This window comes from Mandrillus leucophaeus, unplaced genomic scaffold, assembly GCF_000951045.1.
Source record: "Mandrillus leucophaeus isolate KB7577 unplaced genomic scaffold, Mleu.le_1.0 Scaffold125, whole genome shotgun sequence".
Lineage (NCBI taxonomy): Eukaryota > Metazoa > Chordata > Mammalia > Primates > Cercopithecidae > Mandrillus > Mandrillus leucophaeus.
In genome coordinates, this window is record NW_012100876.1 from 599,139 (window position 1) to 625,313 (window position 26,175).

A 26,175-nucleotide genomic window follows, 5' to 3' on the forward strand; every position below is an offset into this window, starting at 1 on the left:
CTCCAGCGCCGTTCAGCCCTAGTCGAGGACCTTGCTGGGAGTAGGCACGGGGGCGGCATGTCTCCCGGGATCCGAGCAGCCTTGGGACCCCGTTTGGATTTCACTGAAGGAGGAGAGCGCAGACCCTACCCGGGGATCGGCGTGTCAATCGGCGCCGTCCCTCCCCTTCTTGGGGTCTCCCCCACCCCCAGGGCTCCTTGGAAGGCTGCCGTTGGGTCCCTCCCACCACGTTCCTTGGGGAGTTCGCTTTTTCCCTGGCAGGGCCTGGGGCGGGGTGCCCCAGCCCAGAGGTTAGGAAGAAGGGCCTTGGCCGGCGCACTCCGGGCAGTGAGGAATCGGGCCATGACAGCCGCAGCAGTTGTGAAGGTCTCAGCAGGGAGGGCGATCCCAGGACCACCCCCTTAAGCCCCGCATTGCTAGTTAGAGCAGAACTCTGGCTGGTGCAGTGAAGGGCCTGGTCCTGGGAGATATTAAAGAGGAAGCTGTGTTTAAATTCTGGAGTACCATTTACTGCCACCCCCCGCCCCCGCCACCTCCATAGCCCAACACTGTCTCAAGATTGCGGGTTGTGGCCACCCCTGGCCCTTTCACCTTCCCCGACTTTTCCTCTGCCTGGAAAGGGTGAGCACCCATTCTTTCCCAGACGTGTATTCCCCATGCCCTTGTTAAAGTAGCCGTCTCCTTCACCAGGGAGAGTTACTTGCTAGGAATGCAGCCTCAGAATGGGGCCCTGCATTTGCAGTGACTGGACTTTAGGGGCACAGGGTGGTGAGTTCTGCTGTTCATAGGGGCACTGGGGAGCAGAGGGTTTGAAATCTGGGTTGCCCTGGAAAGCCCAGGATAAATGATGGTGTGCAGGGAGGTGGCATTCCCTGTGCAGCTTCCTTGACCTTCTGCCTGCTCTCCCAGGGGGACCAAGCCCTGCCGGCTGCAGTCTCTGGGCAGCTGTCCAGCCTGTCCCCCCAATCTTTGCAATGTCCCTGATCTAGGGCAGGGGGAGTATTGCAGCTCTGCTGCCCTGGTCTAAACCCAGAGAGGCAGAGACCCTCTTCCCCAGCCAGCCCCTCTGCATTCATCCACCACTGGAGCGAAGTCACTGAAAAATAAAATTTTGGAGCTCTTTGTATATGCCAGTATTGTTCTGAACACTTGGCCTTGTCTAATCTTTAGAGCAACCCTATAAGGTGGAGTTCTTCCCATTTCATAGATGGAAATAATGAGGTATAGAGAGGCAAAGTAATTCTCCCGAGGTCACACATCTAGTAAACAGTGGAGCCAGGTTCTGAACCAGTCCCACTGCCCTCCCCCACGAATTCTAGGTTGGTAGAAGTCCCTGGACACCAGGTTTCATCTCAGATGCCCATGTAAAATGAGAGAGAGAGTGCTGCTTTCTTGGCCCAGAACCCTGGGCTTAAGATTCCTTGATACTTTTGACCTTCACACCCCTGAGGCTGCTAAATTCAGCTGCTTTTTCCTCTTCAGGATCTAGCACACACCCTTCCTCTTTCTTCCTGGTATCTTCCTGGCTGCCTCTTCCACTTCCCTTCCTGATAACCACAGAAACGCTATCTCCTCCTGTCCCTGCCCCTCGGACGGAACTGATCTCCCTGAAAGTCTTCTCTGTCCACTGTGGAGTCAGCCTCCAATGCCCTGCACCGTCTCACCTTCCCAGCAGCCAAGCATGCAGATGGACCTGTCTTGCTCCTTCCTTTGCCCATTGGACAGCTGGTCTGCAGGGTTGGTTGTGTGCCCAGCTCTGTGCCAAGCAGCCTGGAGAAGAGGACATTTGGCTGCTCCCCTTGGTTTCTTCCACGCCACACTGGTCCATCTCTGTTTCCTCAGTGGAGCTGGCCCATGTATTTAGATCAGCCTCTGCCCTGTCCTTTGGCCCACATTCCCATCCCCTTCCCAGTAAGACTGCACCCAGGAGCCTCCTAGTTGTTCTCAGTCAAGGAAGGAAGAGACTATGGCTCCCTTGCCAGGTGCCTGGCATTCTTCCAGGGTTGGGCTCTGCAAACATCAGACACCAGAGCCTCAGGCCCCTAACCCCTGAACCCTTTACTTTTTTTTTTTTTTTGCCTCTCAATGCTTTAGTCACTTCTGTCCCTCTGTCTCCCCAACATGCTCAACTCTCTCCTATTCTAGACACCACATCCTCTCCTTCCCGTGCTAGCCAAACAGCTCCAAGGAGAAGGAAGTGGCTTCTTCCTCCCTCAGCTCCCTCCCCACTCTTTGAGCCCTCCCAAGTTTGCCATCTGCCCTTCTCCCTCCACAGGCTCAGGCTTTCTGCCTGTCTGGGCTTCCAGTCCTCCACGTCTGTGGCATGATGCACTGGGCACTGACCAACCTCTCCTTCCCACTTACACTTCAGTCACTTCTGAAAACTCTATACTTGCCTGGAGCTCCTGTCCCTCTCTCATCTTCTTTCTGCAGCTTTCCACCCCCGGTGAGCCCTATTATCACATGGCTGTCTCCTCTTGCTCAAGCTTTGATGATTGCCTCCTCACCTGTGGCATCGGTGGCCCTGTTTAGCTCTGAGTCTGTGTCCAGCCCTGACCTCTCTTCCAGGCTTCATTTCAAGCTTGTGTGTGTTCATTTCAGAACGTTCACCCCACAAGCCATCCCAGAGTGCTTAGTGTGGGTGCAGCTGCAGGCTGGGTGCAGTGGGGCTGCAAACATGAATGTGTGTGAGCTGTGGGACCCATCGTGGGTCAGGGGAGGTGGACACCCTTCAAATAGCTATCTTCACTTCTTGGCAGGAAGTGGCCACTGCAATGAGGGATGGGGAGAGTAGTTGACAGCCCAGAAAGCTCCACTAGGAAGTCCTTCGGTTACCCCCACCTCAGTCTTAAAACCCCATGTTACCTCTCCGAGCTGACTTCGCTTCTTCTGTAAATGACATTACTGTCTGAGTCTGGGATTGTAGCATGATCACCTTAAATGCCCTCAAGGTTGCTTTGCACACAGTAGGTGCTCAATAAAGACTTGTGCAGGGACTATCCGAGCTCTGTTCATTTGTTCAGTTCATGAGGGAACTATCCCTGACTGAAGCTTTCCATCCCTGACCAATGCTCCCCACCCCCCTCCATTCCCGATACCACCTGGTGCCTGGCCCGCACCTGCAGCCTCCAACAGCCTGCTCAGACTAAGGGTTTTTGAAGTGTTTATCTCCCTTCTGACCGGGAGCTTTGAGGCCTCATCTCTTCTGATCCAAAAGAACCCCTGGCAGATGCCTGGCACCCAGTAGGCATTATTAAATGAAGACTGAATGAATCTTTGTATCTCAACACCCATACGGTGCCTGCCACATGCTAGGCACAGAGCGCAGGCTAGTCGAATACATGAATGAGAACTTGCTGTATATAGACTTCACTTATCACTGGCCACAGTCAGGGCCCTTTTGAGTCCCTCCTTAGTGAAATGTTAATATTCAGAGCATTCACTGCTCTGCTGACAGACCTTAGGCAGAGGAGCCTGAAGCCTAAGGGTTAAGAATGTGGTTAAGTGCAATTAGAAAATTAGATGTCTTGGAGGAAAAGGATTAGACTTACGGAGACGCTGCTGATTCGCGGTGCCTCCTCTGTGTGGGGCTAGGACCTGGCTTGTCCTCACGCTGCCAGGCTCAGCGCCGAAGGGCTCAGGTGTGGGGTCTCAGGCACAGCTGAAATGCTCCTTTCCCACTTCGGAGCCTCCGTATTCGGAAACAGATATCCCCAAAAGGCAGCAGGCCCCATTTCATCCTGCGAGCCCTGGGGTCTTTGGGGGACAGTGCAGTTGGAGCTGCTGCCCTGGGTAACCAGCGACCGGTGGGGCGTAGACCCTTCCAGATGACTGGCTCTGCCCGAAGTGCAGTCGTGCTGGTCCGTGATCTTCAAGCTCATCTCCCCTTGTTCTCTCCGCAGGCTGCCCGGTGCCCCGAGGAGGCTGCTGAGCCCCAGGCCATGGTCCCCTCTCGCAGGACGTGGAACCTGGGAGCCACGCCCTCGCTGCGGGGCCTGTGGAGAGTGGGCCGGGCCCCGGAGCCCGAGCCGGGGATGGCTCGCCCCGCCCCAGCCCCAGCCAGCCCGGCCGCCCGCCCTTTCCCACACACCGGCCCGGGGAGGTTGAGAACTGGTGAGTCCGCATTTTTAAAATGCCTCTTTATTTCCCTTCCTTCCTCCAGATACCAGAGATGAGACTGAGGTTTCTCACCGGTTCCTAAGCCCAGTCAGAGCTGTCAGGTAATTACAGGGTAACCGACAGCCCAGAGCCGGGCGGGCGTGGAGCCGGAGCGTCAGTCTCGCCGGGTGCTCCTTCCCTGTGCCCCTGTCTGGAAAGGGGAGACCTGGAAGCAGGGTTAAACTTTAACACGGGGCGGGCACAGAGCAGGGGGATCAGCTGCGTTCCCTCTGGCCAAGCTGGTCAGAGCTCTGCGGGCTGCCGTCCTTGGCCAAAAGCGTGTGGGCTCACTCCGGTCTCTGCCCAGGCTGGTAAACAAGGTAGGTGAAGTGGCTGCCCGGGCACCAAGCGCCGCTGACACTTGATCCTGCCTGGGCTGGCCCCTGGACGGCGTTGGGAGTGGACTGAGGCTGCTCCGGAACGTGGCCTGGTGGGGCTTGGGGGCCATGTGCTCATTTCAGGTGTTTCTGTAGAGACCCTGACAGCAGGTGGGCAGGGGTCCCAGAGTCTTGGCCCCTAGTGTCTCCCCGGGGAGCTGTCAGTGCCAGCTCGCCTTTCTGGGTCATGTCCCCCGGTGCTGCGAAAGTCAAGAAGTGAGCGGCTTCTCTGATTCAGGGCGGGGACTGGATTGACGGGGCTGGGGAGCTGCCCATGACCCTCTCCCGAGGCGTGGGCAGGTTGCCCTGGTAGTGTGGGGGAGAGAGGGCTCTCCAGGCAAGGTGCCTTCAGGGGCCTGCTCCCTGTCCCCCGTGACTTACAGGAACAGGGTCTAGACTGCCAGCCTGTGAGGGCTAGCAGAGTCCCTCTGGGCCATCAGGTCCAAGCCCCTTGGTGCACAGAAGGGGAAACTGAGGCCCAGAGAGGGCACACAGCAAACTCCTGTTCAGCCCTCTCTCCCACCACATTTGTGCTGTCAGTGGCAGCTGGACTGATGCCTGCTGAGGTCTCTCTGCTTCTATGGTTGTCTGGGGCTGGCTGCTCCCAAGCAGCACAGCCAGGCTGAGGATGACCCAGGGCCCTCGGGAAAAGCCTGGGCTTTTGGGCCAGGTAGCCCAGTTGTCTGAAAGGGGCAGAGGATGGCCTCTACCCCATAAGGTTGTCGTAAGGATTACAAATGTAATATGAATGAGTATTGCTTTTCTGGTAAAAACAAAAACATTTTGCCTTCGAATACTTAAAACACATAGAAAAATATCAAAAAGGAAATAAAAATCACAAGCTAGTCACTGAACATTTTATGTAGTGCCTTCTAGTCATGTGTGTGTGTGTGTGTGTGTGTGTGTGCGCGCGCATATAGGTATTTGAAATATTGTGTTATCTCAGCTTTCTAACCTGAAGGAAAAAATTGGGTATTATGAAGATTATATGGCCATACAGACTTTTATCCACTTAAAAAATTTAAGACAAAGGTCAGATGAAATCCTGTGTGTGAAATGCAAGCACCGTGCCTGCCACTGGACCTCAGCCAGCTCAGCTGCCCCAGGCCCCTCTGAGCCCCCCAACCAACCCCCATATTGCCACCCTGAGAGTCGGCTGGCAGAGGATTGGTTAGCACATGAGATTTGAATCCTGGCTCCTGTGACCCTGGGCACACTGTTAACCCTTCAGGGCTTCCGGTTCTTTGCCTGTCAGGTTGGGAGAATGCCCCCCACCTCCCTGGGGAGTTGTGAGGAGCTGATGGCAGCTGTAGTCCTATTGGCCTGTACTGTGGGCCCTTTCTGTGTGCCTGGCACTACATGGGCACCACGTGTATCTCATCCATTTGATCCTCACCACAGGGCTGTGAAGTTGTCCCCATTTTATTGACAAGCAAACTGAGGATCAAGAAGGTGTGTAAAGGCTGGGCGCTGTGGCTCACGCCTGTAATCCCAGCACTTTGGGAAGCCAAGGCGGGCAGATCACTTGAGGTTAGGAGTTCGAGACCAGCCTGGCCAACATGGTGAAACTCCATATCTACTAAAAGTACAAAAATTAGTTGGGTTGGTGGTGCATGCCTGTAGTCCCAGCTACTCGGGAGGCTGAGGTGTAAGAATCGCTTGAACCTGGGAGGCAGAGGTTGCAGTGAGCCAAGATCGCATCGCTGCACTCCAGCCTGGGCAACAGAGAGAGACCCTGTCTCAAAAAAAAAAAAAAAAAAAAAGAAAAGAAATGTGTGTAAGGCTTGAAAAGCACTTGGCCCAGTGGCTGGCACTTGGGATATTGTTATGCCCCAGGGTAGTGGCTCTGCAGTGTGCCTCATGACTCGTGAGGCTGGCCCCCATCCCACCCTGTTCAGCCCTGCAGGTGGAGGTGGGTGGCTGGGGCATCGTTGCCGCAGCCCGCCCTCTCTCCCATGGGTGAGGGAGGCAGTGTGTCAGAGGCACAAGGGGATACACGTTAGCTGGTTCTGAATACACTTGGGGAAGCAATGGAGGCTGGGCCACCTGGTGTGGATTTGGTCTTAATGAAGTCAGGGAAGAAATTGCCACCTAGAGGCAGCCGGGGTAATAAAGCCTAAAGCCATAGCCCCTGTGCAAGTCCTCAAAGCTTCGTGCAGGCTGGCTGGCATCGGCTTCCTTCCGTTGCCCTGCTGAGCAGGTGCCTGCCACAAAAGCCACCGTGAGGATAGGGGAGCCTCCAGTGGGGTATTGGGCCCCCTCCAGAAGAGAATCTTGGGGCGGCTTTTGGTAAGAAAGGAGTGTAGCCCCTACCCCGAGCCAGGCCTTCCCCTCTGTGCAGGGCAGGCATGTAAGGGTGTGTGAGCCCCTCCTGGCCTCATCTGGACCAGCCAGGGGTGTGTGAAAGCTGAGGTCAGCTGTGGCCCTGGCCAGTGGTCCATGGCTAGCAGTCTTCGGCCAGCGGTCGGAGTGTCTCACCTATCTCTCTGTCCTGGGACAGGGCGTGGAAAAGATACCCCAGTCTGCGGTGACGAGGACTCCAGTGCCCGAAGTGCAGCTCGCCCAGCCCTAGCTCAGTGCCGAGCCCTTAGCGTGGACTGGGCTGGCCCCGGAAGCCCCCACGGGCTCTACCTGACCCTGCAGGTAAGCACTGGGGCCTTCCAGGCTGCATGTGCCTTGGCTCTCTGAGCTCCAGTGGCTGGGTTCCTGCCAGGTTCCTGGGGGTAGGAAGCACCAGGGGAGAGCCAAGGACCCGCCTCGCACCTCTCTGCTAGGCCCCTGGTGACCCCTCTGCCTGTGAGCCTGCTTCATTAAGTCAGACAGGGGAAATCTCACAGGAGCTGACAGGAACTTTTCAGCCATGCCCTGGCTGAGGTGTTAAAGTGGGAAGCATGGGGTCTTAGCTGAGATGGGCAGAGCTTGGAGAAGGTATTGGGAAAACAGGCAGGTTTGGGGTAGTTGGTTATTCTCAAACATGGTTATGTGAGTATTTCCTTGTATTTCCTTGGGAATGTTTCCTTGTTTGAAGTGAGAATTCAAAGCTAGATGGGGGATTCACTAAAACTTGGGGTCTTCTCCCTTGTAGTTATCACCAAGTGACTTTAAAAAGACAAAGTAAGGCTGGGTGCAGTGGCTCAGGCCTGTAATCTCACCACTTTGGGAGGCTGAGGTAGGAAGATCGCTTGAGCCCACGAGTTCATGACCAGCCTGGACAGTATAGTGAGACCCCATCTCTATAAAAAGAAAAATAAAAAATTACCTGGGCATGGTGGTTCCTATAGACCCAGCTACTCAGGAGGCTGGAGTGGGAGGATCGCTTGAGCCCAGGAGGTTGAGGCTGCAGTGAGCTGTGATTGCATCACTGCACTCCAGCCTGGGTGACGGAGTGGGACCTTGTCTCAAAAAAAAACAAACTTTACATATATAGGTATATTTGGCTATAGAAATAATACATAATGATAGTAGTAATAAGAGCTACTATTTATCAAACACGGACTTTGTACCAGGCATTAAAGATCTCATATCAGTCCTCATGATATTCATAACAGTCTCAGGATACAGTATTTGATCTGAGCTTTATAGATGAGGATGTGGAGGCTTAGAGAGGTTAAGTTGCTGGCTGCTGGTCACATATTTGACCATTCAACACAACTAGCCTTGTAACAGGGCAGAGATACAATTACCCAGAAACTGCCTCTCATAGTCCTCTATCTTTGAGAAATCCACTATTGAGTATTTGGGGTTTATTTATTTATCTTTCCTATATCGAACCACTTAATTATATTTATATGATTTTTATTTTTGAGATGGAGTCTCATTCACTCTGTTGCCCAGGCTAGAGTGCAGTGGCGTGATCTTGACTGCAACATCCACTTCCCAGGTTCAAGTGATTCTCCTACCTCAGCCTCCTGAGTAGCTGGGATTACAGGTGTGCACCACCACACCTGGCTAATTTTTGTATTTTTAGTAGAGATAAGGTTTCACCATTTCACCATGTTGGTCAGGCTGGTCTTGAACCCTTTTTTATTTTTTTTTTTGAGACGGAGTCTCGCTCTGGAGTGCAATGGCGTGATCTCAGCTCACTGCAACCTCCGCCTCTCGGATTCAAGTGATTCTCCTGTCTCAGCCTTGCGAGTAGCTGGAATTACAGGCGTGCGCCACCATGCCCAGCTAATGTTTGTATTTTTAGTAGAGACAGGGTTTCATCATGTTGGCCAGACTGGTCATGAACTCCTAACCTCAAGTGATCTGCCCACCTCAGCTTCCCAAAGTGCTGGGATTATAGGTGTGAGCCACCCAGCCATATTTATATGATTTTTTTTTTTTTTTTTGAGACAGAGTCTCACTCTATTGCCCAGGTTGGAGTGCAGTAGCATGATCTCAGCCCACTGCAACCTTCACCTCTCAGGTTCAAGTGATTCTCATGCCTCAGCCTCCTGAGTAGCTGGGACTACAGGCATGCGCCACTACACCTGGCTAATTTTTGTATTTTTAGTAGAGATGGGGTTTCACCATGTTGGCCAGGCTGGTCTCGAACTCCTGACCTCAAGTGATCTGCCCACCTGGGCCTCCCAAAGTTCTGGGATTACAGGCATGACCCACAGTGCCCAGTGCATATTTATATGATTTTTATTATTTATTTTACATGTTATTCTGTGACTAGCTCTTTCCCTCAAGTAACTCCTCGTAATCTCTTCATGCTCATCAACACATAGAGAACTACCTATTTTTTTTTTTTTTTTTTTTTTGAGCAAGATCTGGTTCTATTGCCCAGGCTGAAATGCAGTGGTACAACCTCACTGCAACCTCCAGACATGTCATCTCACCTCAGCCTCCTGAGTAGCTGGGACTATAGGCATGTGCCACCGCGCCCGGCTAATTTTTGTAATTTTTGTAGAGATGGAGGTTTCATCATGTTGCCCAGGCTGGTCCTGAACTTGTGGGCTCTACCTTGGCTTCCCAAAGTGCTGGGATTACAGGTGTGAGCCATCACGCCCAGCCCTACCTCTTTCTTTTACACTGCTGCATAATAGTCTACTCCAGGACTTACCATAAGTTATTTATAACAGATCCTCTGTATTGTTTCTGATTGCAGTGAGCTCCTTAAACAAATATCTGTGCTGTGTTCATGCAGCAATAGCTTTGAGTATTTTCAGGGCAGTACAAGCTCTGCCCATTTTTAATTAATGCATTCATTCAACAGATTATTTAGAATGTGCCAGTCTGTGCTAGGGTCAGAGGTGCAGTGCAGAAAGAGACAAGAGAGTCTAGCAGAGGCACCAGAGAGTGACCAAATAATCATGAAGGGATGAAGGCAAACCAGGCAGGGGCCAAGAAGGCAGTGGCAGAGGATCGACGCCAGAGTCATCACCCCCCAAGAAAACCATTGCACTAGAGGGCCCACCACTCCCCCACGTTCTCCTGACCATCCACACACACTGATTCTGCCCTTTCTGGAAGCTACATTTTCACAGAGTCTTGAAGGAACGTGTACAAATGGTGGGCAGGATGGAGTGTGGAAAACACATACCATTCAAAGGGACATATCCTCCCTGCTGCAAACGGATGTCCTGGCCCAGGTAGCTTGTTTTCCCAGCCCCTGATCTGAACATGGATGCAGGGGTTGATGTTGCTTCAGGGACAGTCTTGTGTTTCGAGGTGTTTCTTGTCTCTTCTCATGTGATTCATCTGAAAACTGAACCAAAAGTTTCTTCTTTTATCTGTTCAAATCTGCTAGAAAGCAGGTCTGGTGAGAGAACAGTTAAAGAAACCGGAGGACCCGCTCTTTGCTCTGTCTTGAGCCATCCATAGTTAAATTGGAAGGCGGCAGTCAGAAACCCACAGCCTCGAGTTGGGTGGTGGCTCTGTTCTTGAGCTTTGATTATGGGGTGCTGAGTTGTGGTTGCTGAGTCCTGGGGTCAGCAGATCTGCTGAAGATCTCTGGGATGCTGGCACCAGCAACTAGCTTCCACGTTCACATCCTGGTGGGCCCCCACAAAGCTCCATTATGCGGTAGGTGCTTCAGGATTGAAGATGTGGGGCCAGGGTGGGTCCCAAGCACAGTGCGGCGACCTGGTGGCCTTAGTGACACCCCTCCCTAGGCTCTGTCCAGCAGTTAAAACCTGAGATGCACCCCACAGAGGCGCTGCAGAAATTCCCAACCCTCCAGGGCCCCGTCTGTCCTTCCTGTGGCTTGGCCAACAGGCCAGAAATAGTGTAACCTTTGCCCTGGCTGGCAAATGGAAACTTCCAGCTGCTGTCCTTGCCGCCATGGATCACAAGCCTGCTAGCGATGGTGTGGCAGTTGGTCACAGGGTGGGGACAAAATTAAGTCGGAGGGAATTTTCTATTTTCTTTTTGAGACACAGTCTTGAGCTGTCACCCAGGCTAGATTGCAGTGGTGCAATCTCAGCTCACTGCAACCTCCACCTCCTGGGTTCAGCGATTCTCCTGCCTCAGCTTCCCGAGTATCTGCGATTACAGGTGCCTGCCACCACGCCTGGCTAATGTTTTTTTCTGTTTTTAGTAGAGACAGGGTTTCGCCATGCTGGCCATGCTAGTCTCCAACTCCTGACTTCAGGTGATCCACCCACCTCAGCCTCTCAAAGTGCTGGGATTACAGGTGTGAGCCACTGCGCCCAGCACGAATATTCCTAAATATAAGAGGTGTGTCCCCCACCCGCCCTTCTCAAGTGGAGCTCGGGATCGAGAGAAGGAGGGGGTGAATTTTGGGCTAAGGAGCCTGCTGATGTCACTTTTCTTGTCTTTTCAATTATCTGTATTGGCTTTTTGAATGTCAAAGTAAAAAGATGTGAAGATTACAGGAATCATGTCCTGATAATACTTACTTCATATCAAGCCCTTACTATGTGCCAGGCTCCTTCTGAGGACTTGGCTGCAATTGTCTGTTACTCTTCACACAAGCTCAATGAGGCAGTCCTGTTATTACCATTTTTATTTTAAGAATGAGGAGAACGCAGCTTCAAGAAGGTAAGTAACTTGCCCAACGTCACCCAGCTTAGCCGAGGAAGTGCCAGTCTTCACACACAGGCCTTGCCGCGTCTAGACTACGCGTTTATTTTTTAGAGTGAGCACTTTTAAAAGAGTAACTTATTTTTTTGTTTTGAATTTAAAGGTCACAAAGACACACAGAAATTGTCTGCTGCCTCTCTTCCAAGATAACCTCTGTTGATATGGGAAAAAAAAAAAAGCTGGGTGTGGTGGCTCATGCTTGTAGTCCTAACACGTTGGGAGGCTGAGGCAGGAGGATCGCTTGAGCCCAACAGTTTGAGACCAGCCTGGGAAACATGGCAAAACCCTATCTCTACACAAAAAATACAAAAATCAGCTAGTCATGGTGGTGTGTACCTGTAGTCCCAGCTACTCGGGAGGCTGAGGTAGGGGGATTGCTTGAGCCCAGGAAGTCAAGGTTGCAGTGAGCTGTGATTGTGCTATTGCACTCCAGCCGGAGCCACAGAGTGAGACTCTGTCTTAAAAAAAAAAAAGAAAGAATGAAAAAAAGAAAGAAAAAAAATGGCCAGGCGCAGTGGCTCATTCCTGTAATCCCAGCACTTCAAGAGGTCGAAGCGGGTGGATCACTTGAAGTCAGGAGTTTGAGACCAGCATGGCCAACATGGTGAAACCCCGTCTCTACTAAAAATACAAAAATTAGCCAGGTGTGGTGGCACACACCTGTCATCCCAGCTACTTGGGAGGCTGAGGCAGGAGAATTGCTTGAACCTGGGAGGCGGAGGTTGCAGTGAGCCGAGATGGCACCACTGCACTCCAGCCTGGGTGACACAGTGAGACTCTGTTTAAAAAAAGAAAAGAAAACAAAAAAACACACAGTCATTGTTTATAAGGTTAACAATTCAAATGCCAAAGAGGTTCAAAATGAAATGTAAGGCCACCTCCTTTCCCCTCTTCTCACATTCTCTCTGTTGTGAACTTTCTTTTTATTCCCCCCAAATTGAAATGATGCTTGTTTCTACTCTCAGCCACTACACCATCTCCCCAACCTTCCAGAGAGGATCACTGTCTATATAGTTCTCTGGATTTGTCTCTATGCCTGTTTTATTTTCATGATCCTCAAATGGGCTCACTCTTTGCATGTGGCCCTGCCGCCTGCCTTGGGCATCTTTATGTGTGAGCGGTAGGTGACGTTCTCTGGATGAAACACCTCTTCGTGCCTCCCCTCTCTCTCCCTGTGCCTGCGCACTGGCCCTCTCTGTCCCGAGTCCTTTGCCTGTGTTCGCCCTGGAAGAGGAGATGGCTTCTCATGGCCTCTCGATAGCCCTGTGGGGCGGGGAAAGTGAAGGAGGCAGGGCTGTGGCCCTTCTGCTCAGACAGACTCATGGGCAGCCTCCTTGGCAGTCCTGGGGGTTCCATCTGGAGATGTAGGGCTGTGTGCCTGGGGTGGCAGCATCGGCATGGGAGCAGTTGCCCTGAGGTTGATATGTGTGTAGTGGGGCTGGACGGTTGCCTGTGGGGCGTGTGCACTGGAAGTGAGCCGGCCTCTGTGCTGGTGGCTCTCAGACTCTGCAGAGATGGCATGAGCTTCGCCTGAGGACTTGAAGTACCTAAGAACCTTCTTTGCTGGGGCAGAAGACCAGCTGCTGAGGGAGGCCAGGATAAGGCACTGCCACTGTCTTGCTGTGGGACCTGGCACATCCTCTTCCAGATCCTGGGCCTCAACGTCCCCACCCACCCACACAGGGAGGGACTGGACCCCCTGGGCCCTGGGATCCTGGCCAGCTCTGGGAGTGCACCATCCTTTGGCTCGAGGGTCCTTCCCTGGCGCAGTCTCCTTCATGTGAGGATTCTGGTTGTGTCTTGGCAGCAGGCCCTACAGGACAAGGGGTGCAAGAGCCAGAGTCAGGGGACGAAAGAAGAGAAGCTTTGGAAGAGACAGGCACCGGCCCCCAGGCGGGCCCGGGAGGCCCAGGAAGCTGGTGGCACCATGAATGTAGAGAATACAGGTAAAGCAGGCCTGCCCGCCGACCCGGCACTCCCCAGTGAAGCCAGCACAGGAGGGAGGCTCTTGTGCGGTTGGTGCTATCCCTATGCCCTGTCCTCCCTGGCTGGAGGTGGCCTAGACAGACTCCAGCTGCCTGACCCACAGCTCCAAGCCCCCAGCCTGCCTCTCCCGGATTCAGGGACAGTGGTGTGTATGGAACCTTCATCTCAACCTGCCTCCCACAGCATCCAGGCCCCACCCAGTGATAAGAGGCCTTGGCCAGCGTGGGCTGGGGTTGAATTTCTCTGCTTTTTGTCTTTTCCCAGTGCCTGTCTAAAGCAGGGCGAGGGTGGCAGCCTCACAGACGCCACTGCCCGCAGAGAGAGACTCGGCCTTCTCCCTCCTATGCATGGGCTCCCAGGGTCTGGAGGCTCCTAGAACAGGACTTTGATTCTCCTGGTCAGAGGCTGAGATAAAGGAGCCGGTGGCTCAGCTATTCTCTGGCAGGGTCTGCCATGGTGTCCAGGGCTGGCTGGTTCTGGAAGATTCTACAGGCCCCCCTTGTAGTCTTATGGGTCCATGCCGGGGATCCCTGGCAGTAAGTGACAGCCCGGTGATAATGGGGAAGCAGCATCCTCCAGGATCCCCGGGGAAGGCCGAGAGCATGTGAAGGAAAGAGGAGCTGGCCTTTCTGTCATCTTCCTCCTCCATCGCCAAAAGGTTAACTTGTGTGTCTGAACTTGCCATGTGGTGGAAGGAGCCACTCCCTTCTCTGAGGCTGTCCGGAGCCCCGTTCTGGCGTTCTGGCCTGTCTGGGCCCAGGCACTCTTCTGCAGCGAGCGGCAGGGGTTGGGGTCTGGCTGAGTGTGAGCAGGCCAGCCTCGGGCAGGGGACATCATCTTGCTGATTGTGCATTGAGAAGAGGAAGGCCGATTCCAGGGAACAGCAAGGGTGACCCGGTCAGTGGGGCCAGGCCGTGCCTGCATCGCATCTTTGAACCCTGAATGCAAACTCTCCAGCACAAGGGCCCCTTTGATCTCACCTCGTCCTCCCATCCTCCCCTTTCTGGGACCTCCCTGAGCTTCTTGGAGATCTTTTCTCCATAAGCACTCTCCTGGCCCCTGTCCCACTGCCCTGCCGCAGTGCCGAGACCCGGCGAGCCCCTCTGGGGGTGACATCCCATGACCTGAGCAGTGTTCCGGATGAACTGGGCCCTCCGAGGCCTCATTTCTGCCCCACGGCCTGTTGTGTAACAGCCACCCACGCCTGTGCATCTCCACGGTGCTGGGCTCCTTTCAGGCAAGGCCCCTTGTCCCCATTTCTCCTAGGAAGCTCCTGCCGGGCCCCTCCCACACGTCTCTCGAGTGGCAGAACCAGCTCCCGGGCCAGGAGTCCAGTGCGTTTCCTGCCTCACTGCAGCAGCCTGCAAAGGGCTGAGGGCCACGCTGGTCACATGCCGCTCATGCTGCCGCGTGTGCAGGCCTGGAAGCATCCGTCTGACCTCACTCGCTCTAGAACAGATTACAGGAGCTTGGCCAGCTCTGTGTGACATGCATGCTGTGTCACGTGCAGGCCACACGGCCAGGGTCACCACCCAACCGGGGATGTCCAGCTCCAGCTCTCCGGAGTGCTCGGGTGGAGGAGGGAAGAGCCAACCTGTGTGTGCCCCTCCTGCTCTCCTAGAGCGGGACGGGGGGCCTCTACCCATCTGCCCCTCCTCTTGGGGCTGTGCCAAGATGTCCCCGCCCAGCTGCAAGCTGTACCCTCCCCACTTCCCTGTCCATCTGAGTCTGTTTGGCTTCCCTCAGGCCAGGCTGTCAGAGGGGTGTGTGACTTCAGGTGCAAGTGGCTTCCTTCCCAGGGTCTAGGAGCCCCCAACCCCAGCCTGCTGAGGGCTGGGATTCCTGGGGACTAATGTGGGAATGCCTAGAGCCCCAGGCTCCAAGGTAGAGAGCAGCGCTCTCTGGCCAGCAGATGCCCCTCTTCACCCTTCACTCTGCCACGCTCTGTCATGTCCCATTTGTGCTCCCTGAGGGGAGGAGGCAAATCCCCCACCCTTCCCAGCCCCCCATTCTTCTCTCTCTCCCCCAAACTCTTTGCTCCCTACCTGCAGAGACCATGGGCATTCTTGGCGCCCTGGAAGCAAGCTATAACAAGCATCCCAGGCCCCGTGCACAGGTCATGGGCCCCGATTCTGTGTTCTTGTCCTTCATCCATCTGTCCATCTCTCTCATTCCTGGTGACAGGACAGTGGCAGGCCTTTGGAGGAGGAGGACTCCCTCTGTCTTGCCTGGGAGGTCCCTGCGCTCCATCCTTGCTAGGTGCTGGCTGGCTGAGTTCTTGCCCCATGTGCAGGGTGGGCTTTGTGTCCTGGTCTGTCTGTCCCTCCCACATGCACACGGCTCCCCTGGCTCCCCTCTCTCTGCACAGTTGACCACTTGCCACATGGGGAGGCTGGGGAGCCCCACTCTTCTCTTCTGTACTCTTGAGAGGGTTTGAGACTTAAAGAAATAACGTTCCTACAAGAATAGAATTTTCTAGGGTGAGAATCCCTTGTCTTTCCCAGCTGCGATTCCTTGCAGCCTGGCCATGGAGAGAGGCTGGCCCATCAGACCTAGAACATGGGCTTTGAGAGCCGTATTCAGTGGAAGTTGCTTTCTTAAGTCCTGATCCAGGCAATTTAATCCCCCAGATGCTGCCTGGGGAAGTGTCTTTTTCTGGGACAGGCCCTGGAGGCCCCAGCTAACCTATGCCGCTGCTGCCCCAGCTTCACCTGGTTGCCCACTCCCTCTGCTTGCACCCCTATCATCCCTGGTGGTCTGCCCTGTTGTGATGGACCCTCTCCTCTGCCAGCATGGGACCTCTGCTGCCCTCTCATCAGCCACTACTTTGCTTGTAGGTGGGCGTCTCTTTGGCAGCAGGAGGTGCTTGAGCCTGTCAGGGCCACCAGGTGCGGCCCCCGTGGTGCATAGGATGGTGGAGGCCATGTCCCAGCTCCAGGAGGAGAAGGCCCAGCTACAGGAGGAGCTGGTGGTCCTACGGGAGAGGCTGGTCCTCCGCGACAGTGACCAGCAGGTCACATCCACCCAGCTGCAGAACCAGGTACCTGGGGAGGCTGGGATGGGCAGAGGCCACTGCCCACTATGGAGCAGGTCAGAGGACACCACCTGGGGCACCTGACCCCACCAGGCTACTGGTGTAAGAGGAGACAGCTGGGGTCTCGTCTCCTGGAATATGCTGGAGGATAGGGTGGTAAGAGTCAGAGGCCTCCCATCCTGGAGGATGCACTTTTGAGATGCAGCATTTCTTTCAGCTTACAGGGGCCTCCCATCCTGATCCTTCTTGTGCCCCATCTCCTTGGGTTACAGGGGGCCAGGACCTGCCTCTCTAGGAGGTGATGTAGATGTGAGTGGAACAGGAAGGTGCGGGGTGCTTCCCACCCTGAGTCCATCCCATCTTCCGTGGTGCCCTGCACTGGGCAGCCCGAGTGGACAAAACTCATCAGATGGTCACCCCACAGGAGGTTGGCATGACATTTCTCATGCTTTTGATTTCTCATTAAAGGTGAACGCTAGTTTGAGTGCGTGTTGGGGAAGGGATCTCTCAAACCTCTGGAAGCCAGGGAGAGCCAGGGTTCATGCAGGTCAGCGTTGTCTCCTTCGTTGACTGGGCAGAACATTTGGGTACCATTGGCTGATAAGCTGCGTGTCCTGTGGGGCTGACCACCGGCCCTCTTGTGTATGTGTGGCTGCGTCACTTTCTTCTCCTTCTGGATCTCCACTCAGCTCCCAGCCCTCCTTCCCTGCTCTTCTCCTCAGTGGCTGTCTCTGTGGTTGTATCTCAGCCTTGCCCACTTCCCCAAGATCTCCAAGCCCATCTGCCACATCATCCCCCCTTCTGATCCAGTGCCCTGGCCTGGCTGTTGGGCCTCTGAGCTCTGGGCCCAGGACTCTGTGTTGACAGACTGGCCTTCAGGTAGAGCTAAGTTCTTTGTGTGTCCCATGAGCCAGGAAAGAGATGGCCTGGACATGCCGATGTCTGCCTATTGTGCCTCATATGTGCTGTGACTTGTTCTCTCAGTTCTGGGGGCAGCATATTGTGCACGCTTTTGAAATGCAGCATTTCTTCCAGCTTACAGGTGTGTTCTCTTCTCAAGAATGGCCTGGCCTGCCCCCATGCCCCTTGCTGACTCGGGTGGGCCTCCTTGGGGTGCCCCTCATGCTCTGTGTCTTCTTCTTACACACTTACCCCACAGCTTGACTATCTGGGCCTGTCCTTCCCCACTAACTGGGGGCTCCTCTAGGCCAGCCCTGTATCCTCTTGCCTGCTGCATGCCCACCTGCTTCCTTGGGTATTTGTGCATGCCCCTTTTGTACTCGCACTGAGCTGGGCATGGGGGATACCCCAGTGGACAGTAGGCTTCCACCCGGTGGAGGCTCTGCCTGTGGGAAAATGGACATTTGCTTCACACACCCACGTAAAGTGGGAAGGGCTTGATGGGATGGGCACACGCATGGCCTCGAGGTCTTGTCCCTGGGCATCTTGAGCTAAGCTCTGGGACAGAGCAGAGGGAAGTGCACTCTGAGCTGGGGCCCATCCAGTGCAAAGGGACTTGTGGTAGGAGGGGCGTGGCTCAAGCGCCTTGGGGGTTGCAGGGGGTCCAGGGCCCACCCTGCAGGACACGCATCTGGCCTCAGGCAAAGGCTGAGCAGCCCCTCTTCCTTCCCTGACCTTCCCCAGTTACGCTCTTCAGACACTTCATTTTGCAAATAAGTGTTTTTTTAAAGGGCTTCGTGGGCTGGGCGCAGTAACTCATGCCTATAATCCCAGCATTTTGGGAAGCCAAGGCAAGTGGATCGCTTGAGGTCAGGAGTTCAAGACCAGCCTGGCCAACATAGTGAAACCACGTCTCTACTAAAATTACAAAAATTAGCTGGGTGTGGTGGTGGGCACCTGTAATCCTAACTACTCGGCAGGCTGAGGCAGGAGAATCACTTGAACCTGGGAAGGGAAGGTTGCAGTGAGCCAAGATCACGCCACAGCATTCCAGCCTGGGCAACAAGAGCAAAACTCTGTCAAAAAAAAAAAAAAAAAAGAAAAGGACTTTGTGGAGATATAATTCACATGCCATAAAATTCACCCCTTGAAGGTGTACAGTTCGGTAGTCGGTAGTAAGTATATTAAGATGGCAATGCACCCATCACCAGTGTCTCATTGCCAAACATCTTCATCACTCCACCGGGCCTACTGACGGTCACTCCCCATGCTCCTTGCCCCACGGCCCCTGGCAACCTTTAATCTGCTTTCTGTTTTTATGGATTTGTCTTTTCTGAACATTTCATAGAAGTGAAATCATAGTATCTAACCTTTTGTGACTTTAAAGAGGTTTTTGAAAACATTTTTCCTTTAATTAACAAAATCAACTTACGTTTTAAGAAGGGAAACTGAGGAGGAAACATCCCAGCCTTTTTAGTTCTTTGACCCCCAGCTCTCCAGCCACTCTTAGGAGAAACCCTGAGCCTATCCCACTCCCGCAAGTGACTTGGGAATTCAGAATGGTTCCTGGTCTTTGTTCTCATCTTGTCCTTGAACGTTGTTTTTCTTTTTCTTTTCCTTTTTTTTGAGATGGAGTTTTGTTCTCGTTGCCCAGGCTGGAATGCAATGGCGCGATCTCGGCTCACTGCAATCTCCACCTCCCAGGTTCAATCGATTGTCCTGCATCAGCCTCCTGAGTAGCTAGGATTACAGGTATCCATCACCATGCCTGGCTAATTTGTATTTTTAGTAGAGATGGGTTTTCACCATGTTGTTCAGGCTGGTCTCGAACTCCTGACCTCAGGTGATCCACCTGCCTCGGCCTCCCAAGGTGCTGGGATTACAGGCATGAGCCACGGCACCCGGCCTATCCTTGAACTTTCTGACTGCAGCTCTTTTCTGGAAATTTCTCAGGGGATGTATCTGAAGCTCCAGGTCTCTGAGATACTCTCTGGGGGGCCCAACCTTGTGGAGATGTGGCCAACCACATGGGTCTAGAGCTGGGTTCAAACCCTGACTTTGGCACTACTCATTAGCTATGTGACCTTGGGACAGTTAATTACCACTCTGTAGGTCAGTTTCCTCATCTGTGAAATGGATGTAATAATAGGATGTGGTGAGATGATCCTTAGTGAGTCATTGGTGTTGCTGTGGCCACACCATTGTTGTTACTGGGAGAGTTTTGGATTTGGAATCCCGTGAGCAGGATTCTATTCTGGCTATGCCATGTGCCAGCTGGGCAGGTGTAGGAAGTCACCTTCTCTCTGAGCCTTCACTTCCCAGTCTCTAAACTGGGGTTTACAAATGTTCCATTGCAGTTTAGGGGTGGATCTGTTGTAAGAGTGGACAGAAAAAAGGATGGTCAACTGTAATGTGTGGTGCGTTGTGAGCTATCACTCCCGTGTGCCCTAGTCTCCTGCTAGCCTCACTGTGGTTTGACGCAGACTTGGACTTCCCTGGAATTCTGAACGTTGCCTCTCTAAGCAAAGCCCGCCAGGGGATACACTGTGCCTTGTTTTCCGTGGTGCTGTGTTCCCAGCCCTGTGCACACTGGCTTCTGATCGGCTGCTTTCTCACACTGCTGTTCCTGCAAGGCTGTGTGGCCCCATGGTTAAGGGTGAGGGTTCTGCAAGGGTCAGTCAGATGCAAGTTCCAGTGCTAGGTCCACCACTTACTGGTCAGGTGACCTCAAGTAAGTTGCCTAACCAAAGCTTAACCTCTTAGGAGCTCAGTTTTTCTTCCTGTAAAATGGGGATAATAATAGTTCCTACCTCAGGGGAATAGGGGATGAAAAATGATCTTATGAAATCCCCCTGCCCTACTGGCAAAGCTGACTCAGTTAACGGGGCTCCATTATCACTGTTGGGATCTGGGCTTGTGGGGGCTGCAGTGGTCTTTTCAGGCCTCCCCACAGCTGTGCCAGGTGGAGGAGGTGTTTGTATATACTGAGAGCAATTGGGCCAAAGGTCCATAGTCCTTGAGCACCCAGCTGACCCAGGCCACAGAGGCTGCTCATCTCGGTCTGGTGACCACAGGAGGCTGTGGCTGTTGGGATGACCCTCCCCAGTGTTGTTAACAACAGTTCCAGGCCACGTCCTGCTGGCCTTGAGTTCCCCTGTCCTCTTGTGGATGTCCCTAGAGCCATGGCCTCAAGGTTCCTGAAGTTCCCAACAATGTGACATGCTGCCCAGACCTCACTACACTCCTTTTTTGAGACGGTCTCACTCTGTCACCCAGGCTGGAGTGCAGGGGCGTGATCACAGCTCACTGTAGCCCCTGCCTACCGGGCTCAAGCCATCCTCCCACCTAAGCCTCCTGAATAACTGGGACCACAGGTGTCCACCACACCTGGCCCACTTTTGTATTTTCTGTCCAGACGGAGTCTTGCTATATTGCCTGTGCAGGTCTCAAACTCCTGGACTCAAGAGATCTGCCTGCCTCAGCCTCCCAAAGTGCTGGGATTACAGGCGTGAGCCACTGTGCCCGACACTCACCGCACTCCCTTCCTGGCCCCTGCACCTCAAGAGTGAACCTTAAAAAACTGTCTTCAGGCCGGGCACAGTGGCTCACACCTATAATCCCAGAACTTTGGGAGGCCGAGGTGGGCAGATCATCTGAGGTCAGGAGTTCGAGACCAGCCTGGCCAACATGGTGAAACCCCGTTTCTACTAAAAATATAAGAATTAGCCGGGTGTGGTGTTGCACACTTGTAAGTCTAGCTACTAGGGAGGCTTGAACCTGGGAGGCGAAGGTTGCAGTGAGCCAAGATTGCGCCACTGTACTCCAGCCTGCGTGACAGAGCAAGACTCCATCTCAAAAAAAAAAAAAAAAAAAAAGAAGTTGTCTTCAGAGGCCACAGGCTGGAAAACTAGCTCTTGCCCTCAAATGTGTCTTGTTTGGCTGCCGTCTTCTTCTTCTTCTTCTTCTTTATTATTATTATTTTTTATCATTTTAAAAATAGATGTAACATAAAATTTACCATCTTAAGCATTTTTTTTGTTTGTTTGAGAGAGTCTTGCTCTGTCGCCCAGGCTGGAGTGAAGTGGCACGATCTCAGCTCACTGCAACCTCTGCCTCCTGGGTTCAAGGAATTCTCCCACTTCAGCCTCTTGAGTAACTGGGACTACAGGTGCGCACCACCACACCTGGCTAATTTTTGTATTTTTAGTAGAGATAGGGTTTCACCATGTTGGCCAGGCTGGTCTTAAATTCCTGACCTCAGGTGATCCTCCTGCTTCAGCCTCCCACAGTGCTGGGATTACAGGCGTGAGCCACCGCGCCTGGCTGATCTGAAGCATTTTTGAGAGTTAAGTTCAGCAGCAGCACATTCTCATTGTGCAATAACCATCACCATCTGATATGGTTTGGCTCTGTGTCCCCACCCAAATTTCATCTCGAATTATAATCCCCACATGTCAAGGGAGGGACCTGGTGAGAGGTGAACAGAGCATGGGGTGGTTTCCTCCATGCAGTTCTTGTGATAGCGAGTTCTCATGAGGTCTGATGGTTTAAAAGTGGCAGTTTGCCCTTCATGTGCTCACTCTCTCTCTCCTGCTACCATGGAAGACATGCCTTGTGTCTCCTTCTCCTTCTGCCAGCATTATAAGTTTCCTGAGGCCTCCCCAGCCATGTGGAACTGTGAGTCAATTAAACCTCTTTTCTTTTATTTATCTGTTTATTTATTTACTTACTTATTTTTATTTTTTGAGACGGAGTCTCTGTCTCCCAGGCTGGAATACAGTGGCACAATCTCAGCTCACTGCAACTTCCACTTCCTGGGTTCAAGTGATTCTCCTGCCTCAGGCTCCTGCGTAAACTGGGACTACAGGTGTACACCACCATGCCCGGCTTTTGTATTTTTAGTAGAGACAGGGTTTCACCATGTTGGCCAGGCTGGTCTTAGACTCCTGACCTCAAATGATCCACCTGCCTCGGCTTCCCAGAGTGCTGGGATTACCGGTGTGAGACACTGTGCCTGATGAAACCTCTTTTCTTTATAAATTACCCAGTCTTAGGTATTTCTTTATAGCAGTGTGAAAACTCACTAATACACCATCCATCTCCGGAACTCTTTTCATCTTCTCCTACTGAAATTTGGGCCCCATTAAACAGTAACTCCTCATTCTCTATCTATCTCCGTGGGTTTGACTACTCATGTAAGTGGAATCATCCAATATTTGTCCTTCTGTGACTGGCTTATTTCACTTAGTATAATGTCCTCAAAGTTCATCCATGTAGCATGCAGCAGAATTTTCTTCCTTTTTAAGGCTGGATAATATTTCATTGTATGGATATACCATATTTTGTTTGTTTTGTTTTTCCATTCATCCATCCATGGGTTGCTTCTACCTTTTGGTTACTGTGAATAATGCTGCTATAAAAGTGAGTGTACAAGTATCTCTTTGAGTCCCTCCTTTAAATTCTTTTGGGTAGATACCCAGAAATGGAATTGCTGGATCATATGATAGTTCTATTTTTAATTTTTTGAGGAACCATTATACTGTTTTCCATAGTGGTTGCACCATTGTAAAATGTAAATTCCCACCAACAGTGCACAGAGGTTCCAGTTTCTCCATATCCTTATGAGCACTTGGTTTTTCGTTTTCTTTATTTATTTGTAGAAATGAGGTCTCGCTATATTGCCCAGGCTAGAGTGCAGTAGCCATTCATGGTCGTAGCTCACTGCAGCCTCTGAACTCCTGGCCTCAGGCAATCTTCATGCCTCAGCCTCCTGGAGTAGGTGGGACTTGCTCCTGCTTATTTTTATTTTTGTAACAGCCATCCTAATAGGTGTGCAGTGGTATCTCATAGTGGTTTTGAGTTGCATTTCCCTAATGCCAGTGATATTAAATATCTTTTCATGTCTGTTTTAGCTATTTGTATGTCTTCCCTGGAGAAATTTCTATTCAAGTTCTCTGCTCATTCTTTAATTGGGTTTGTTGTTGTTGAGTTGTAGGTCTTTATATATCCAGAATAATAGCTCCTTATCAGATTAATGATTTGTGAGTATTTTCCACGTGTTGCCTTTTCACTCTGTTGATAGTGTCTTTTGTTGTACAAAAGTGTTTAATTTTGATGAAGTCCGACTTATCTATTTTTTCTTTTATTGCCTCTGCTTTTGGTGTATATCCAAGAAATCATTGCCAAATTTAATGTCATGACATTTTCTCCTCTATTTTCTTCTGAGAGTTTTATAGTTTTAGCTCTCACATTTAGGTCTTTGGGGCTTTTTTTTTTTTTTATTTTGACACAAGATCTTGCTCTGTTGCCCAGGCTGCAGTGTGGTGGTGTGATCATGGCTCACTGCGGCCTTGGCCTCCTGGGCTCAAGTGATCCTCCCGCCTCAGCCTCCCTAGTAGCTGGGACCACAGGCATGTGCCACCATGCCCAGCTAATTTTGTTTACTTGTTGTAGAGACAGGGTCTCCCTATGTTGCCCAGGCTGGTCTAGAACTCCTGGGCTCAAGCAGTCCTCCAACCTTGGCGTCCCAAAGTGCTAGGATTATACCATGCCTGGCCCTCTTTGATCTATTTTGAGTGAATTTTTGTATATGGTATAAGGTAAGGATCCAACTCCATTCTTTTGCCTGTGGATATCCAGTTTTCTCAGCACCATTTGTTGAAAAGATTATCCTTTCCCACATTAAATGGTCTTGGCAACCTTGTCAAAAATCATTTAACCATGTATGTCAGGGTTTATTTCTGGACTCTGTATTCCATTCCATTGGTATTTATGTCTGTTTTAATGCCAGTACCACACTGCTTTGATTGCTGTAGCTTTTTTGTTTCATTTGAGATGGAGTCTCACTCTGCCGCCCAGGCTGTAGCACAGAGGCGCGATCTCAGCTCACTGCAACTTCTGTCTCTCGGGTTCAAGTGATTCTCCTGCCTCAGCCTCCTGAGTAGCTGGGACTACAGGTGCCTGCCATGAGGCCTGGCTAATTTTTGTATTTTTAGTAGAGATGGGGTTTCGCCATGTTGGCCAGGCTGGCCTCAAACTCCTGACCTCAGGTGATCCACCTGCCTCGACCTTCCAAAGTGCTGGGATTACAGGCATGAGCCAGTAATTGCTGTAGCCAATTGCTGTAGCTTTTTAGTGAGTTTTGGAACCAGAAAGTGTGAGACCTTCAGTCTTTCAAGACTGTTTTAGCTATATGGTGTCCCCTGATAAGGATTTTTCTATTTCTTCAGAAAATGTCATTGGGATTTTGTTAGGCATTGCATTGAATCTGTAGATCACTTTGGGTAGTATCGACACCTTAACAATATTAAATCTTCTAATCCATGAACATGGAATGTCTTTCCATTTATTGGTGTCATTTTTAATTTCTTTTCTTTTTTTTTTTTTGAGACGGAGTCTCACTCTGTCGCCCAGGCTGGAGTGCAGTGGCCAGATCTCAGCTCACTGCAATGCAAGCTCCGCCTCCCGGGTTCACGCCATTCTCCTGCCTCAGCCTCCTGAGTAGCTGGGACTACAGGCGCCCGCCACCTCGCCCGGCTAGTTTTTTGTATTTTTTAGTAGAGACGGGGTTTCACCATGTTAGCCAGGATGGTCTCGATCTCCTGACCTTGTGATCCGCCCGTCTCGGCCTCCCAAAGTGCTGGGATTACAGGCTTGAGCCACCGCGCCCGGCCGTCATTTTTAATTTCTTTCACCAGTATTTTGTAGTTTTTAGCATACAATATTTAACCTTTGTTAAGTTTATTCCTCAGTACCTTATTCTTTTTGATGCTATTGTAAATGGAATTCTTTTCTTAATTTCCTTTTTGGATTGTTTATTGTTACTTGTAGAAATGTAACCGATTTTTGTGTGTTCATTTTGTATCCTTCAACTTTGCTGAATTTATTAGTTCTAATTGCCCTGCTTTTAAAATCAAATTAATTCCAACATTTAAATCTTAATTAAATTCATATAAAACTCTAGACTTCCTTTTTGTCATGAAATATTGGAAGATGTGGCACCTCTGAGCTGACATTCCCACATGGCACCCACCGCTTGAGGTCGAGTGGCAGCTCCTGCCTTTGGTGGAGATGAGCATCCTTCAGCACACTCCAGCCCCCCCACCCTTTCTGTCTCTGCTTACCAACCTCATCCACAAGCTCTGCTCTGGCTGGCCCCTCATGCATTGAGCATTCTTCCTACATGTACTTACTGAACACCTACTGTGTACCGGACACTGGGAGTACAGTGCTGAACACAACAGACAAAAATCCCTGCCTTCACAGACCATTCCTTCGCATATATCACTCATTTAATCCTCGAGACAGCCTCCAAGAGGTGGCCTCATTATACAAATAAGGAAACTAAGAGACATAGAGAACTTAAGAGACTTGTCCAAGGTTACCCAGCGGGTAAGGGAATGTCTGGATTAGAACCTGGGCAGCCTGGCTTAAGAATTCAAATTGTCAGCTGCTATTACTTGCCCGTCAGTGGCAGAAGGACCCAGAGGTGAAGACTTGGCAACAGAGGCAGGGTGGCATGGACAGGGGACAGACAGGCCTGGCCAGTGGTCATAGAGCCAGGATCAGGCCTTCTGTGGGCTCCACAGGGTGTGCTGCCAGGGCCGCCTGGCTGGCCTCTGGGCTGAGTTTCCTTGAGGTTGTCTGGATTCCAGGCCCTCTGGTCTTCCCAGCTCAGCAGTTTCCGCC

The 26,175-nt window shown here is 51.9% G+C and overlaps 1 protein-coding gene across 1 annotated transcript in view; it reads left to right on the forward strand.

Moving 5' to 3' along the window:
• Window positions 1-26,175, forward strand: part of KIFC3 (kinesin family member C3) — a 45,559-nt gene that overhangs the window by 903 nt on the left and 18,481 nt on the right. Inside the window, exons 2-3 of the mRNA XM_011971814.1 lie at window positions 3,903-4,113; window positions 7,036-7,178. Coding sequence (XP_011827204.1) covers window positions 3,903-4,113; window positions 7,036-7,178 — 354 coding nt within the window. The remainder of the gene's footprint in view (window positions 1-3,902; window positions 4,114-7,035; window positions 7,179-26,175) is intronic.